At 41.1% G+C, this 18305-nt stretch overlaps 1 protein-coding gene across 1 annotated transcript; it reads left to right on the top strand.

The window, feature by feature from the left end:
* Window positions 1–92: 92 nt before the first annotated feature.
* On the top strand, window positions 93–14091 carry stard10 (StAR related lipid transfer domain containing 10). The gene is made up of 6 exons (XM_080459026.1): window positions 93–401; window positions 7906–8053; window positions 8180–8283; window positions 11687–11804; window positions 12723–12775; window positions 13734–14091. The coding sequence occupies exons 1-6, from the start codon at window positions 243–245 to the stop codon at window positions 13938–13940; spliced, it is 789 nt and encodes a 262-aa protein (XP_080315152.1). The 5' UTR covers window positions 93–242; the 3' UTR covers window positions 13941–14091.
* Window positions 14092–18305: the final 4214 nt, after the last annotated feature.

Below are 18305 nucleotides of genomic sequence, written 5' to 3'. Positions count from 1 at the left end.
ACACACACACACACACACACACACACACACACACACGGACCATCACAAGACCGGCGGTGCAGCCTACAAAAAGCGTCTCGCAACGGGGAAATTCAATTAGACAAGTTGTTCCTGTAGAGGAGGCTGGACATATTGGCTGGATCTTGGCTTCTCAAACACGGCTCGTCTCTTCTTGGATCCCCCCCCCCCTCTCATCTCCTCTCCTCTCCCCGGCTCCTCTCACCTCGTCGCGGTAACGAATCATGTCTGGACATACGGTGACGATCCCGGACGACCGGGCTTTCGCCAGCTTCAAGGCCGAATGTCTGTGCGAAGAAGGCTGGACCACAACCTACAGCAAGGGGGGCATCACCGTGTTGACCCAAGTTCTGGAGGAGGGAAAATCCATCCACAAAATCAAGGTGAGACTTACAAAAAATTAAAAAATTAAAAAAAAAAAAAAACATACAGGGAATAGAAACTTTTTCACAAATCAATTAAACACAACGAAGCATCCACTCCATCATTCTGTTACATGTTTCCTACAGTGTTATTTCCAATGAGAATTAAGCAGGAGAAATATGAAAAGTTGTTTTGTGAGAATAGCTCCAACACAGAGGAGGAAAGGTGAAACAAACGCCTGCTATATAAGCCACTTGGCAGGGAAAGCCTTCCCTCTGAATTCCCTCATGAGTTAAACTGCTGACATGCTTTATACACTCGCTGCTTTGCTGCATGGCTACAGCATAATTGCAGAGGCTTCTCCAACCCTCTGGAAGTAGTTTCTCAAACTGCAGAGTCTTGTGGATATTATGCCTGTGCGGGTACTTAAGCAAATTACTTTCTTAAGTATATTCTATGAGTTTGGTCACTATGCACCCGAGGAAACCTGTGAGCATATGGTGAGTTTATGCCACTGGGAAACTCTTAAAGTTACCAGTTAGGAAAGTTCAGAGTTGGGAGCATTGGCATGACAACAAGAAATGAGCACAAAAGAACAACAACTTTGCCCCATGAAGATCTTCAGATAAATGATAAATAATGTTATTGTCAGATGTTGGTTGACAATAATAACAGGAAATGTTGTTGACAATCCCACTTGCCAAGCAAGGATGTTCCCAGTTCTACATGGTTTAGAAGTATCTTCTCCTTTGTGAATGGGAACTTTACCACTTTCCTCTTTGTTTGTTTTTATTCATTATACAGCGACTAAAGCTTTAAATGAACACATCCTGTTTGACACTTGCAAGTTGGTTGTAACATGAATTGGTGTCTGATGCCCTCCTAATAGAGAATCCCCACGTGTTAAATAGAAGTGAGAGCTTGAGAAGATCCCAAAAGATAAGTTTCATTCTCTGGAATTAACTCGCGAGGCTATTTTCACCCGTGTGCAGCTTTGTGTTGTGTCCTTTTTACTGTTGCTTCATGGTCTCTGTGGAGTTAAATTTGCATTCAGTTCACCATTCATTTGACACACGGGGAAGTGAGCAGTTTCTGCACACACTTGTTGAGTGAGACTCAAAGGTAATTTGATGATGAACCGATAAGAAAAGCTGTTGCACTGTGAATTTAAGTGTTGCATTCTATGACTGAGGCAGCTTTTCGAAGGCATTGCTTAGTAGAACACTGCGTTCCAATCTGCGGGATTTCTTTGAGATTATTTAAGTTTTATAAATTTGTGATGGCAACTTTTTTTTTTTTTTAAGTGTTATAAACATTTTATAGAAACAAAGCGCTGGAGGATGATCCCCCCACCACAGAGCTGATTCTATGTGCCCCCTCCAACTCCCTTCAATGTGGGACTCCCTGATGTTTGCGATGTTATTGTCAAGGATGGTTGGGAAACTCTTCTCCTGCTAGTTAGATTCATTTAATTTGTCACACTCTGTGAGTTTTTATATGTCGTTTGTGGTTGTAGTCATTGTTAAAATAATCAGTTTAACAACTGACTTGAAGATTTAATCTGCTGCTTTGCCACCCCCTGTAGCTGTCTTTCACCCCCCCACCCCCACCCCCCACTAGGCCATCCCCATTCATTTGATAAATACTAAAACAAGCCACAAAGCCGAGTTTATAAAAGTACAGTCGAGAGTCAAAAACAGGACTTGCAGCATTTGGAAGAACTCTAGACGTTTCCTTGTAGTTCCTCATTCATTGCTCAGGTAAGATATCATCGACGGCTGTGGAAGTGCTCTATGTGCCATCGTTATCTTTCCGAACAGCCTCAGTTGGACTTGGTCTCAAGAGGGAATGTTTGCCTGGGGAGTCGATTATCAGTGCAGCGATGCCACTTTGAGCTGTGGAAAAATCCACTGTGTATTCCGGCTACCATATTGTATCTGACTGCAGTCATTAGTAAGGCTTTTGTAAGTGTTCTGGGACTCAGATGGAAAGAAGAAGAAGAAGAAAAGATTCACAGTCCCATAATACACACTTACTAACTCTTATTTCTGAATAGGAATAGATGATTAAAGAAATGGCCTGACGTTGCACACATTGAGACACCAGATCAAGTACCAAGGAGATACTGGGAGAGGCAGGTATACATTAGGTGCAGTTTAGAGTACTCTACAATTTTCTCTTACCTTGGCGGGCGCTGGCTGGGAACTTGAAGGACTGGAACCTTACCTGTATTTAACTCGACTCGTCAGTTTGACTTTAAGACAGTTGGCTTCACAGTGTTGTTATTTCGTGGCTGCTTCTAATTTTCAGCTGGCGCCTGTTACTCACTGTCAGTTATCACAGGATATATATCATTATATCATCCTCACATACGTAGAGAAATCAATTCTACACGTTTATTGTGTGCATGTGTGCGCGTGTGTGTTTGTTTTTAGCACAGTGCATCAGCTTGTGCTCATTTGCCTGTGTGAATCTTCAGGGTAAATCCTGTGTGTGCACAAGGAGAGGCGAATAATGTTGCCTTCACCAGGGAATTATGGGCTGCGTTTGCATGTGCGTGTGTGCAGAGGGCAGGAAATTGTGTGTGTGTGTGTGTGTGTGTGTGTGTGTGTGTGTGTGTGTGTGTGTGTGTGTGTGTGTGTGTGTGTGTGTGTGCAGAAGGCGGGGAGTTGCTTATCCATGCTTTTTCATACAGGACAGGTGTGTAGCTTCAGGATCTTATGACAGCTGCAGACTTTGAGTTTTAAAAAGTACATACACACAATTGACTTTGGGTGGAGTCCTTTTTTTTTTTATCGACACTTAATCTTTTAGTAAGTATAACAGTAACATGAGCTGGAACTTCACATTGTATTCCACTATTTATCTCTCCGTACAACTCATTCAAGCTTCGTAAATACATATGCAAACTGTTGACTTTAACTGCGTTTGCGGCTCAATATCCTTGTTGGTTTATGCTTGACTGTTTTTAAGTGTTGGTGCAGTGAGAGGTGGGTAACTGACGATGCCAGAGATACAGCCCATCTATTTATAGATGGAATAAAAGCGTGCATCTTTGCTGATGCATGTCGAATGATTAATGAGTGTTGAGACTTTTTTTTGGGGACCTCATCCCCCTGCTGGTTGAGGTTTCTCTTTGCACCAGCATTTAAAGCTGTAGTGGAAATCTGTATATCCTGATTAGTTTTGATGCACATGAAAAAGGAACGATCAGGCTGCTAATCATCATTATCGTCAGTTATCTAATTATCATCAACCCCTGATGTTGTTGTAATCATCTGCTGTATGTGTGATGACAGTTGTGATCACTAAGTGTGGCCATCCTCACCATCATCATTATCATAAACATCATTATCTTCACCTATGTCATCTTTGTGTTCATCTTCTTTATTTTCATTTACAACATATTTATCACCCTGTCATTGTTACTCATTCTTTCATCATCCTCGTCTTTGTAATCTTCACCTGGTTGTACTTTTCTTGTATGTCCTCAACCTTCTTCTTCTTCTTCTTCTTCTTCTTTCACTCACTCACTCACTCACTCACTCACTCACTCACTCACACACTCACACACTCACACACTCACACACTCACACACACACACACACACACACACACACACACACACACACACACACACACACACACACACACACACACACACACACACACACACACACACACCTGAATCATACGTTTCCTGTTTTTCTTTCTCCATAATTGTCTCCTGCAATCATATATCAGCACCCAGGGGAGCAAATGATGGGAGATGACGGTTTGGAAGAAGGGAGGAATGGAAAAAAAGAAAAGAGAGAGTGGAAGTGTGATAAGAAGAGTGGGTGAGATAAGGCATTGCAAAGACAATGAAAAGTGTGAGGAGTGGGTTTGACGTGCAAGGGTCACAAGTCACCGGGCATTCTGAGTGGGCAGATGGCCTCACGCAGATACACAATGAAGAAGAGACTCAAAACAACAACAACACATGTACCTATGTGAAGTGCTCCTGTTCCCCAGTCTGTCTCCCTCTGTGTCTGTTTTATCTTACTGAACTCTGTTTCACCCGCCCCTCTCTCTCTCTCTCTCTCTCCCCCCATCTCCGTGCTGCATCTGTTGCGTTTACTGAATTAGTGACTAATATAATTACACACACGTGTACTTAGCTCGCTGTATGTCTTCATTCAGCGATCAATGTCTTTCCTCCACGCAGTTCTCCGCTTTTGCCTTTTCATTTTGTTTTCTTCTTCCTCCTACTCCTGTTTTGGTCCATGACAATTCTTTCTGGTCTTTCCGGACCGATAATTCCTTTGCAATTCGGGCTGCACGCAGACATGAAGCGTGACGTCTCACTGCTAATAGTGTGATGCTGATCATAAATTCCTGGAGTCTAACTTTTGTAGGATCTGAATTTTCTTCTGCAAATGGAAAAAAAAGGCTTTTAGGTACAATAAATATTTTGATATTAATTTTACATGTTTTTGTAGACCAGTGACATTGATCATGTTACTTTGTAATGGCCGCTTAAGAGTCATTATTTATTATCTGACAAATGATCCTCCACCGATCACTAAAAACAGAGCACCAATAAAAGCTTCAGCTGCTCCTACTTCAGGTTAACAAGTTAATATATGTTTAGAATGCCAGTAGGTGCTACTGTAAGCCTTAGTATATTTCGTAAGCCTTATCTATCTGTTTTGTACTTGTCACTCAGCAGCGTTTTGTGCATTGCATGCTATTACTCAACACTGTGAACACACATTTGCATGTAGCAGCTTTATTTGGAACGCTATGTCACTCGCCGTCTTCCTGCCCTTGAATAAAAAAACCCCAACAATTTTATTTAAGATCCCTTCATGTGTGATTTTACTGCCCTTATGAATTTGACATATCCAGAGCTTTGCCCAACAAATCAGTATCAAAATGCAATATTAGTTCACCACTTTAATTAAAACTATAAATTATTTCCCCAATGTTCCTTGGGGTCTCATTTCTGTTTCTTGTATTTATACTATCAGTTATGAAACCTGCTATACTGCATGTTTGTCTAACAACTACAGTATATGTATAAAGTTAATTCAAACAACAGCCACTAAATATGTGTGCATGTTTTTCTTTTAATACGGCACACACCCAGACACGGTTGTACATGCCCACTAAATCCCGAAAAGGTGAATGAAAGCCTCCCGATCGGAAGGTTACAGGTTCGATTCCCATCCCTGCCTGTCTACATGCCAAAGTGTCCTTGGGCAAGACACTGAACCCCAAAACTGCCTGGATGACTGCAGTGTGAGTGGTTGGTGGTAGTGGTCAGACTTCTGATGGTGCAGATTGGCAGCCTCGCTTCTGTCCGTCTACCCCAGGGCAGCTGTGGCTACATACGTAGTTTACCTCCATTGAGTATAAATAATGTAAGTGAATGAATAAAGCGTCTTTGAGTGTCCAGAAAAGCGCTATATAAAACCTATGCATTACTATTTAAAGGTGATGCTAAAATCTGTTCTCAGGACAATTAATTTCGGTTAACTTAAGTCTTGAAAATGTGTTTTGTTTTGTTTTTTTATCGTTTTTCTGAGTTTTATCTTTCTCAGTGGAATCCATAAAAATGGGCATAATGTTTAAAGTCAGTGTTTGATCGTGACTGTTGGGAACTGCAGAGTCAGTGTGAGTTAAATGACTTTGATGTTCTCCTGGCTTCTCATGATAAAGTTGCAATTGCAATTCTCCGATGCGGTGAAACAAACGAGCATTATTAACATGATCTTTTGTATTTTGTGCTGAATCAGAACATATTCATCACAGCACATCTAAAACAATAGAACTATGTTAGATGGTATACCTGCTAGATGTGAACAGCCTGTTAACTTTGGCAGTAACTGTGTTACCGTTGCAAAGTGCTGATGCATCTAATTATAGCCACACGTTGCTGGTAACGTGGATATTGTTCTCTGCCATTGCTGGCTGCTGATTAAGAGTGAACCATTTTATTCTGCTTCTCATTGAAAGGATCACTTCAAATAATGACATTTTAATGGGTACAATATACTTTGTACTATATTCTTAAGGTGACTTTGTAATTTTTCTGACGTTATTATGGGTGTCGACGAGACCTGCTTTAGTGAAGAAGGTGCAGATGGATTCCAATAATGTAGAACAGACAGTATTGGCTCTTTCTCTCTTAACCTGTTTTATTTATTTTTTTATTTTTTTATTTGTCTTTAACAAGCTCCAACATTGTGTTGCTCATCCTTTACTGCGTCATACATTTTTAGTAGCGATGCCCTTTGTCCTGACACCCCTTGCCGACTCCTGGTTGTTATTATTTCGTACAACCCCCCTGACAGTTGTAACTGCAGCAACACCTTCACTCCCGGGCTGCATACCTCTGTTTATCAGGGGTGAAGTGTCTTCTACTCCACACATAGAGTCCGTGTGGATTCATTAAAAAGCCACACTACAAATGGGCCATCTTTGGTCTGGAGCCATAAACAATCAGCTAATCTTATGCTATAATTAGTTTTCACTATAATCTATCGAAATCTTTTATTATTTTTTTTTGATACTTTGACTTTTGATGGTGTTTGTTAATAGCAGCTTGAATGGGCTGCACAGTGGGGTTAGTGGTTAGCATTCTTGCTTCACAGTGAGAATATTCCCAGTTTGATCAGAGGCCATTTTGTGTGAAGATGTGCGCTTCTACTCAGGTTTACCTTTAGGAATTTATCACTTTAATTTCCTGTAAGTGTGATTGTCTGCCTGGGATTGGCTCCTCAAGTTGGATAAAGAATATAGCAGATGGATGAATGAAGTTTGAGCTTAGGACGCCTTTCTGTGTGGAGTTTGCATGTTCTGCCTGTGCATAAGTCGTCTTTTGGAACTCTGGATATCTTCTACAGTCCAAAAAGTGTGTTTGAGGTTAATTTGTGACTCCTGTCATTTGTATAAACTGGTTTAGGAGTTGTATAATGTAACTTTTGCTCTTAAGTGCTTGATATAGTATCGATACATCAGGGGGAACTGAGCCTTCACACCCTCCGCTTGCACTGCTGCACTGTCGTACAACAGTTAACGTATTTGTCTGTCTCTGTCTTGTGCTGTTTTCTGTCAAAGAAATCAGGTTCAGTAATGACTCATCTGATCATTAGACTGTCTCTCCTAATCTTCTACACCATGCTACACCATCAGTCCTCTGTGATGCTGACACTCAGCGACCATCTGATGTCAGATCACTTGTTACATCTGTCTCTCTGTGTGTCTCTGTCAAGCTATGTGTAGTAGGAGTCCTCAACAGTCTTTCCTCCCAGTCTGGCTTTCTTCCTTTCATTTGAATATCAAGGTGCGGATCCTGGAATTTTAACACGTAAATGTGTCAATTGAGGTTTATTTGAATTGTTTTGCATCTAAAGTTGTTGCCAAGGTCACGCTGCAGCTCATTCTCCTTGCTTTTTACTAATGCATCATTAAAGTCGACTGGAATTTCCTACTCCATAGCTTTGTATCTAAAAACAATCATTTATTTTACCCTCCCAGTGTCGGATGACTTGTAAGGACGTGTCAGCTGCGACCATGTATGACGTCCTCCATGACATTGAGTACAGACGGAAATGGGATTCGAACGTCATTGAGACCTTTGACATCGGGAAGCTCACGGTCAACGCAGACGTTGGTTACTACTCATGTAAGTTGGATCCTTAAGTGTAATCACGTGCAGTTTACATGATGTTTATTTGTCCCTCTTGGCATTGAACTGTAAAGGGAACATGAAATGCACATTGCTCACCCACATTTCTTTGTCTGTCTTAAGGGAGTTGTCCAAAGCCTCTTCGTAACCGTGATGTGATCACACTTCGCTCCTGGCTGCCAATTGGAAATGATTACATCATCATGAACTATTCTGTCAAACATGCCGTGAGTATACGCAGGAGCACACATGGGATTACACACACATGGATTGCACATGCCCAGCTGTGGCCCCACTCATTCACCACTTCACAACCTCTCACAGGTGCACAGGAATGCTCATGCGGCATTAACTAACAAACCGCCGTGTGTATACATTTTGCCACTTCAATGACCCAAAATGACCATTGGTCCAGTTTAGTATTATGGAGAGCACTGTGCTTTATGAAATGTCAGTGTTTTACCTTGTGGTTTAAAATTCGGCCAACTTTACACAGAAACAGGTCCTTCCAGGAAGTGAAGGCCTCCTGGACGTATTCCAAAAAAAGCTATCTGCTCTCATGCCTTTTATGCTTTGACGTGGGAAACCTGACAGGTGGAACTGTGTGTTGACCTGATCTCAGTCAGGAGTGGAATAGTCAGTTGAACATATTGTTTTTATAGTGCGACTCCCAAACCTGCTTTTTGAAAAGAATTCCTGCTAGAAAAACCTGCAATGATTTATTTAATTACGTTGACCTTCTAAAGTGCATAAACACCTGAGGGCTGTGTGGCAGGGCAGTGGTTAACACTCTTATCTTACAATGACAAGCACTATTAACCAGCAACTCAAACATTGAAGAAACAACTGTAAGATGAGCTGGAGAGTGGCGACAATATGTCATCTAACCAGCATGCACTGTAAAAGTAGTTTGTAAACTTGTCATTTATTTTTATGTGTTTTTAACAGTGGAGTTTGATATGAGAGGGTCACTATAGATGTATAGAACAAATGTATCTAGTTATGGAGAATTCTTTTTCAAACCGGAAGGATTTAATACTTATACAGATAAGACTGAGACCATCTTCCAGTTTGGTGTCAGGCCTGAAGTTTCAGCTGGATATTTGGCTTCATAAGTCTGTTCAACATAATTATTTTCTGTATTGAGTAATCTACCATTTGTGTTTTGGTTTTATTTGGTTGAAACAGTTTTAACGTCAAGTCAAATAAAAGAGACACCTTTGCTAAATTGAGGTCGCCAATAACATTTGTCACTTTGTTATTGGAAATAATCTTTCGACAATATTTGCACATTCAAATAATCAGTTCAGCCGTTTTAGCTTTATTCGTTCTTCTCTGTCACTCATCACATATTCTCTTCCTTTTATTTTCTGTATTCTTGTTTCGGTCCGCTCCCCAGCCTCCTTTTTCTCCCCCCAGACTCTCAGTCAGTTTTGCTCACTAACCTAATGTTTATAAAAGGATAAGGCTTCTCATGAGACTCGAAGCTGTTGACTTCCGCTTCGCCTTCCGCATTCCTCCGTCAATTAGTAGCTATGAACAGAATAGACTGTGCAAGATTAAATCCAAGGTCACTCTTGATAATGAGGAGATGTTGAGAGTCTGGTAGTGTATTGGGTTCAGTCTACTCATATCTCCTTCTACAGTCGTTATCTTTCTTTCCATCCAGTGACTAATAACAAATACTTCTCAGGCATGCTTTTTACACAGCTTTCCACCAATCAGCCTTTGTGATCATTTTGTCTGATTTCCCCCTAAAAAAACCTGTCCAATAAAATGTGTTTCCTACTTCCCTGAGAGGTTTAGATATTTTTTTTATCAGAGCAACAGCCTGAGATGGTTAAAGTCCTCCTGTGACTATTTGAGTCAATCGAATGCTTTTCTCACCACGGTGCTACCGAATTGGCCCCAAGAATAGAAGTGACAGTTCATTGGCCTGCTGATTAAATTGGTTCAGGCTGAGATGTCCTAACACCCCGTTTGGATGGTTCATTCGTGAGCTGATGCCATTTGGAAGCAGATTGTGCTCAAAGAAAACTCAGGATTTTATTGGTCATTAAACATTTATGTTCTTATCGCCAAGAAGAAACTGTTGTTAAATTTTGTCTTTACCACATACTGTACCCTTTAAGTTTTTCTGCAGTTTGTGTGGTTTTTTTTTTTTTTTTTGCTGATTTTAAATCTTGTTAGAAGAGAAAGATATTTGAAATGCCTAATCACATTAGTATGCATTATTTCCTAGAGTTACAAGTAACCTTAACCATGGTATCGAACTTGTGGTGTTAAAAACAGTCATTTAGTTTTTTTATAAAAACCAACTGAATCTAATTAAAATTTATTGAAGACAAACTATATTTACAAAATAACCTTTGGTAAACATCTATACCTGAAACAGTTGCAGCCCTCCATATTAGGACTCACCTACCTGCTTTCCACTTTCAAAGGAAACTTATGGATCCTATCAGCTTTTAACAACACAATTTTTTCATGTAAAATTCTTCAACAAGTCGAACATTAATCAAAATTTGCTCCTTAAAGTGAGACCATATGTTTTACATCTCAAAGTTCATAGTGCGGAGTGTGTTTTCTGCCTGGTTTGCTGGTGAAATAGTTTTAATATGAAGTTGTTTTAATCCCTGCCGAGAGAATTAGCCTATATATATATTCCAAACCCTAAAGAGAAGATGTACACATGTTCCCAAGGCAAATCCCACCCTTTATGTTTGTTTTACCTAATCAATACTGCAAAAATCTGAGAAATCTCTTTGGTCTTTCAACTACTAGGAGTTAATATTACAGTTAAAAATCGACTGGTTTGGTGGTTATTTCAAAATGGTACAAATGTGTAACTAATGCTTCAGATCTAATTTAGTCGCCTCTTACCAAAAGCCTTTTGTCAGCTCATATTGACCTGACGCTGTATCAGATTTCCCAGAAACCTAGCAGATGATTTACGAGAGCTGCCATTGTACTGTCAGCTTTCTTTTACAACGTAACCTATTAGTGAGGAAGTGCAGTTGCCAAAATTGTCAGTCCAACATTAGGGAAAGATAAAGCAGTTATCTGAAGTTTCTTCTCTGCTCTGTGAGCTTCTCCAAGGCTCTGCAGTGTGCCTGTCCCAATTAGTACCGTCAAACCAGAACTGTGCTCCATTATCACTAATTACACGCGCAGATATATAGTCACAAGGGCTAACATAGAAATCGTGAGCTCTGCTGCTGCTGTGTGATCCACAGTGTAGTGCGGACTAGGATTTACAACATATATATGACAGTCAAGCAGAAAATCTGTTTGACTGGCAGCTTAAAAACATAAAAACGCCCACTTGTGTCAACGCTGCAAACCTTTCACCGACTATTTGATTGACTGTCACAAAGAGCTCGTTTGTGCACGCGAAGCTTATATTGGAGAATCATCTCTGAGACGCCTTGCTCATGAGTGCAGTGGTTTGCATTATTAATGTAGGTTGCCATCTTCAGGGTACGAAATACATTTATGATAAGTACATTTATTAACTTTTTATACATTCCCAACTCGAGCGTAACAAACAGAAGGTTGAGGTCGAGGAAATTCCTAAGTGTGTTTACTTATGCATTTCACTGTGTGTGTTTGTATGTCTCTTCCCCACAGAAATATCCTCCCAAAAAGGACTTTGTGCGCGCTGTTTCCATTCAGACTGGCTACATGATTCAGACCCAGGGACCGAACAGCTGTATCCTCACTTACATGGCCCAAGTTGATCCAAGAGGTAAATAATGCACCTCTGAAATACAGATCAGATTATACACATTCTACATAATAAGTTAAGTTATTAAGAATTACGTTGGAATAAAAAGAAATTTAAGAGTTAAAGAGATTCAATTTTATATGGATGAACATTGCTAATTTCCAAAAAGTCTTACAAAATTCAAGCTGGGCTGTGATTGTCAAAGATGTCGGTGGCGCAGCAGCGTATCCTATTTCCTCACACCCAGGCTTCCACAATCAGGGAGCTCCCACTGCAGAAGCTCGATCGTCCTTAGTCACCATGTGTGACCTCGGGGTAATAGCAGTGCTCCCTTCACTGATCTTATGGATCAATCAATCACATTTACTGACACACACAGGAACAAAAGACGGGCAAAAATAGAGGCTGGAAACACACAGGGGCAGACAGAGCACACATCACACACAGACAGACCAAAACTCACCAGTGCACTCACCTATGTGGTTAACCATGCTCTAAGTGCTATGAATTATTCATGTTTCCTTGCCTTTATGTCAAACCGAGTAACCATAGTAACTATATGAAGGACAGTCTTCTTCACTCGCTCACCTCTTCCTCTTACTTTAACCTGCTTCAGTCCATTCATTTTGAGATTCATTGATCTTTATGTCATTTTTGCCCCTTAATTCGTGTCCTAACTGTTGGAAGCAAGTGATGATTGTGCAAATGCGTTTCATTTTCTGTTGGTTATGTGCAGTGTCGGCGAGTAAGACATCTGACTGCAGTCAATTGCAAGTTACCAAGCTGTGCTTTGAGGTCGCTGATGTGAAGTTTATTAAAGCAAATTTAAATTATTTGCTTTTATGTTATGCCAGTCCTCAGCGTTCTGTTTCGCTTCTAATGCTCTTTGCCTCACTTTGTTCGTTCTCTCTCTCTCTCTCTCTCTCTCTCTCTTTACAGGCTCGTTACCCAAGTGGGTTGTCAACAAGGCTTCTCAGTTCCTTGCTCCTCGCGTAAGTCATGTGCAGATTAGGGCAAAATCTGCAAGTGCGTCGAGTTCTTGGATAAGTTATAATCCACAGACAATTTGCATTGAAGTTGCTCACCACACACTGCCTGTTATATCAAGCAATATGCAAGCCTATTAATGCGTCTGAAAAAAAGGCATTCTTCTGTCCACCGCACATGCCAGATACACCGGATTCTGTGTGTTTGTCTATTTTAATGCTGTATGCGTGTTGGCTGAAATAGGGCAAAGATTCCCGAGAGAGTGGCCTTGGATGGAGAAGTCTCTTGATGGTCATGTTTGAAAAAGACCTCTGTCAGATCTGCAAATGCCACTAAAAATAACCAGATAATTTCAACAGAACAGATATGGAGGATTTTTCCAAGGCCCTGAGCTTTTCTATAATCATTCATATTGTAAGATAAAAATAGTCCTCCCATTTAGCAGAAAGGACTTTATGAATAATGCACCTTGACAAGTCATCCGTCTTTCACCTTTGGTACTTTATAAAATGTGTGTGTTGTGAAAAGGCTCTAGAGGATTTGGCCCTGAGATCTGTTGAGGTCTTATTTCTCTGTTTTTGTGCCATTCCACAATATCACTTCCTAGGATCTTTCCCCTGGCATCTCTATCGAAATGATCTGTTTACATGAATTGATGTCATGCAACCTTTCTTCAGTCTCCCTTTATCCTGTCACTTCATCCATCTTTATCTTTGTTCAATGCAACAACTGTTCCTGCCCTCAGTAATCGTAATTTTTTTTTGGTTCTTTTGAATTCACTTCAGTCAGCCTTGAGTGTTGGCCAAGCTTTATTGGCAAAATGTTAAGTTCCAAAGAATGGAATAGTTGCTGCCATATTTATTTTCTATTATCTGACTTTGTCAAGGAAAATAAGAAAATCTAATCGATAAAAACTGTGTTGACATTTTTTTTATTGTTGTTATCTTCTTGTGTGTTCACTAGGCAATGAAGAAGATTAACAAAGTCAGCTTGAAGTATTCAGAGTGGAAGCAAAGACATAACCCTCACATGAAGCCCTGGTTGAACCCTGAACAGACTACATTACCCAACATCCCGCTCTCAGAGCTCAGCGTCCAGCGTGCAGAGAGCCTGGAGAAGATCGACGAGAGCTCCGTTACTGAGACCCACGAGAGAGAAGACAGCGACTAACACACACACACACACACACACACACACACACACACACACACACACACACACACACACACACACACACACACACACACACACACACACACACACACACACACACACACACACACACACACACACACACACACACACACACACACACACACACACTCACACACACACACACGTTCATTCAACAGTAATGCAGGGACACATGAATGCCTGATACACATGTATAACTCCACTTTGTACATTGTAGATAAATGTGCAGTCATACTTACCTCCATATTGTACAATGGCCACACAGACACACGTATGTAGGCCTTCACGCATCAAGGCAAAGTCATACTTTACTAGCCTGATTGGAGACTTGCATACATAATGTATGAACCCATACACAGACAAACATGCAGCATGGATACAATCACAGATCAACAACCACCCACTTACATGGGGCTAAGACTGTACAATACTTTAATCTGTCTATATCTTGGCTGTTTAGAAATGTAAGTTGCTTAATTGGGACCAATGCCAACTATCAAGACTGACAAAATATATTTTCAGTAATAGTCAATGTTTACATGTTGACAAATTAACCTTCTAGTGCACACACTGCTGTTATTTGACCAAAGGATTTTTGAGTAAGGGTATATTGTCCTTTCTCTAACAGGTTGGTGCAACAATCTCTTATAGTGTACAAACTATTTATTTACATTACTCGAATGCATTCAGATGCTGTATCTGTACCAATTATATATATATCCTTCTCCTTTATTTGCCTTGCTGTCACACATTATGCGTCCCAATCACATTTTGTAAGCACACCGTGAATAACCTGGTGTGCAGTAGGCAGCTGGAACCTCCGACCCAACATGCATCCCGCAAACGCAGCCCTCTCTCTCTCTCTCACACACACACACACACACACACACACACACACACACACACACACACACACACACACACACACACACACACACACACACACACACACACACACACACACACACACACACACACACACACACACACACACACACACACACACACACACACACACACACACACACAGATTTACTCTAACATGTACTGTCTGCTCCTCTATTTGAGAGATGTATGAATGTATGTAGAGTTTACAAATTAAACCCAGATTCCTACAAAGGTTTTGAGTGTTCGCTTTTGTTTTAAGTATAGTTGTGTCTGTTAGTTTGTGTGTTATGATGAATGCATCTCTGACTTTGCTCTGGCAGTGCTAGAGGTTCGAGTAGTGGTGTTGGGTTTGAAAGAAAAAAACAAAACAAAACGGTGACCTGATTAACTGTTTGATCTGCTCTTGTTTACACTTGCTTTCGGTGACACACATACACACTAACACACACACATGTATTGATTTTTAGACTGCACTGCCTTGATTAAAACAGGGAAACACTCCATGACATGCAGCCTGCTACTGATAAACTGTTTTGCCTCACTGGAATGTGCTGATATGTGTTTAGTTTGGCTGCGTGCATCTACACACTCGCAGGTGTGTGTGCCGTATGTGCGCAGTGGCCTAGATCAAAATTAGGAATCCCTCCCCATCTGTTGGCATGGCAACTCTGGGATTGACTCAGCAGAGAACGAGGAGACACGGAGTGACGAAAGCTTGGGTGTCACAGAGGAGGTGACTTACAGCAGGGTGTCCTCCCGTCTCTCCTTGTGGTGGATGAGACAAAGACCATGAGCAGCTTACTGTACATGCGCCATGTGTGAGGCTCTGATCCCTGTGGTGAGCCACTTGAATGACATGGACCTCAAAAGAAAATGCAGCATGGTATTAATGTGAAGCTAAAGAGGGGATTAAACGCTATACACATAGGCTGTTGTAATTGTTTTAAAAGTCACAGAGCGGTATCCAAGAAAGGTTAATTAAGAGCATTGCAGCTCTGCACTATATATAAATATGACCCATGTTTTTTGCATGCCTTCCTCCTCGTCTGTTCCTTTTTTATAACCTTGCTCTGCATATCTGCCACCTAATAAAGTATGAATGATGAAGGAAAGTGTATGTGAGCGCTATATCAGTATATAAGGTGTGCACTGCCACATCCTCTCTGGCTTTTTTGTTTCTCACAGCTGTATACACTGATTATCCCTCTGCCTTTGTATCCAACCATCCATCCATCCACAGAGTCATAATGAGGCCTCTTTCGCCCAGCCATCATCATTACGTGTGTGTGTGTGTGTGTGTGTGTGTGTTAGAGGAAAAAACTGTGTGTGCCACTTTGAACTGTGTTCCAGTGGTATCCCCTGTATTGTCTCCCATCTGCCTCCGCAGCGGGAGGAGACATAGAAGCAGCATGACGGCCAGAATCCCCTGTGTGTGTGTATGTGTGTGTGGGTCTTTGTGTGTGTTTTTCTGCATATGTGTCACACTGCCACCCCCACAGAAACCCAGCCCACTGGGGCTGATAGCTTGGTGATGACTCATCACCACCCCACCTCCTCCTCCTCTCCTCTCTCCCACTCTCTCTCCAACCTCCCTCCCTCTCTTATATCCACCCCTTACTCTGCTCCTAGATTTCTCCTCAGTGCAGCCCTTTTTCCTCCTCTTCCTCTTTCTTTTTACGTCATTTGTATCTGTTTTTACACTTTTTATTCCTGTAGCCCCCATCGAACTTTCCTCCACTTCTCTGCCACCTTGATCCTGATTTTGCCTTTGCATGAACTCAACTAATTGTCGGCCGTCATCTACTCCGTCGCGCTCGATATTACCTTCTATTCACTCTTTCTTGTGTCCCATAACTTTAAAATGTGCAGTCACTTTGCCACTCCCCACCTTAAAGAAGGAAAGAGTTGAGAAAATAGGCGGTAGAACCTGTTGTCACACCTTCCTTCCTTCTTCTGCCTGCATGGATCCCTTCCACTTTATCTGCACTTGAGGTTTGAAGTGAAATGAGGAACATACTATCATGTCACTGACCTGTCACTGACCGGTCATGGTGTTTTGTAGCCGCCATTCACACTGCTGGAGGCTAAATGATCAGCCTTTGACTCACATGTGTTCTGGGTAAAAGGGATTTTGACTGCAGCATAAGGGAAGCCAACACAACGAATCATGTAAGTGACACACAGATACAAGCAAGGCAGAGGAGCAAGCCCATTTGAAAACATTGCACTGTAAAAACTTTGACAAATATTACAGGTTGTGAGTGACGGGGGATACTTGAATGCAACATGTAGTCCCATCCGCAAAAACTCACAAGTGGGATACATTTGCCTCATGAGTGGTTTATGTTTGGAGTCTGCAGGGATATCATAATGTAGTGTAAAGTTGAGCTTGTAGTTGGCTTCACCTTTTGATTTCATTAGATTGAAATCCTTTCCCCTATGTGCTCATTGGTGTGACTGAGATAAAATCAAAAGCTCCCACTTGAATAATTCAAGGCTGATTAAAATTCAGTATTCTCTTTCTACCCTAAATGTTTTTTCCTTTTAGAGTTTTCAAGCTTTTTGATGTAATCCTTATGATCTGATAGATTTTGACGTGTGTCTTCCAAGCTTAATCTCCTGATGGTGAGTGGTTGCCATCTTCTGGTTCCTGTGGGACTCTACAATCAAAACAGAAGGAGTAACCTTCGACACCCCACAGAAGCATAATACACACATTCATCTTGGATATTGAACTACGTAGCAGCAAACGGCAGGAGAAATCCCTGGGTCAGGGACGCCTTATCTTAGCCTTTATTTAAAATTTTCCCCATGATTACAATAAATAAGTGCAGAGGAAAACATAAATATTCACACACACACACACACACACACACACACACACACACACACACACACACACACACACACACACACACACACACACACACACACACACACACACACACACACACACACACACACACACACACATATATATATTCTCTAACCCTAACCCAATTACAGACAGTACAACATAAAACAATACTAAGTATAAACAAAAGTAACTAATTATACAAACACTATAATAAATATTGATGAATGAATGAAAAAGTAAGTAGTCTCATTATTTTGGTGGTGTACATTTTTTTTGTGTATGTGCTGATTCCTGATTGAAAGAGCCATGAGCGAGGCTCAGGCCTTGCTGGTGTGAAATAACTGAGGCAGTGTTTGGTTAAAGGGCATTTGCATGAAAACAGACTGGGCTGTCCACTCTTTCTCACTGGTCACATGATGATCTTACGGAAGTTTTTGCATTTTTGTCACAGTCAAGTTGGAAATATTTAACAGGAAAACCAACAGAAACACACACTTCCGGTACTTTAAACTAAAAGTGGACGCAGATGAAGTCAGAACCCGGATATTATTTTAGTAGCTCGCGTCAGGAGAGGCTTGGGTTTTGTGTTTTAACTT

This window comes from Lipophrys pholis (genome assembly GCF_963383615.2).
Source record: "Lipophrys pholis genome assembly, chromosome: 3".
In the NCBI taxonomy this organism is placed as follows: domain Eukaryota; kingdom Metazoa; phylum Chordata; class Actinopteri; order Blenniiformes; family Blenniidae; genus Lipophrys; species Lipophrys pholis.
This window is presented reverse-complemented; position numbering and strand designations above follow the sequence as displayed.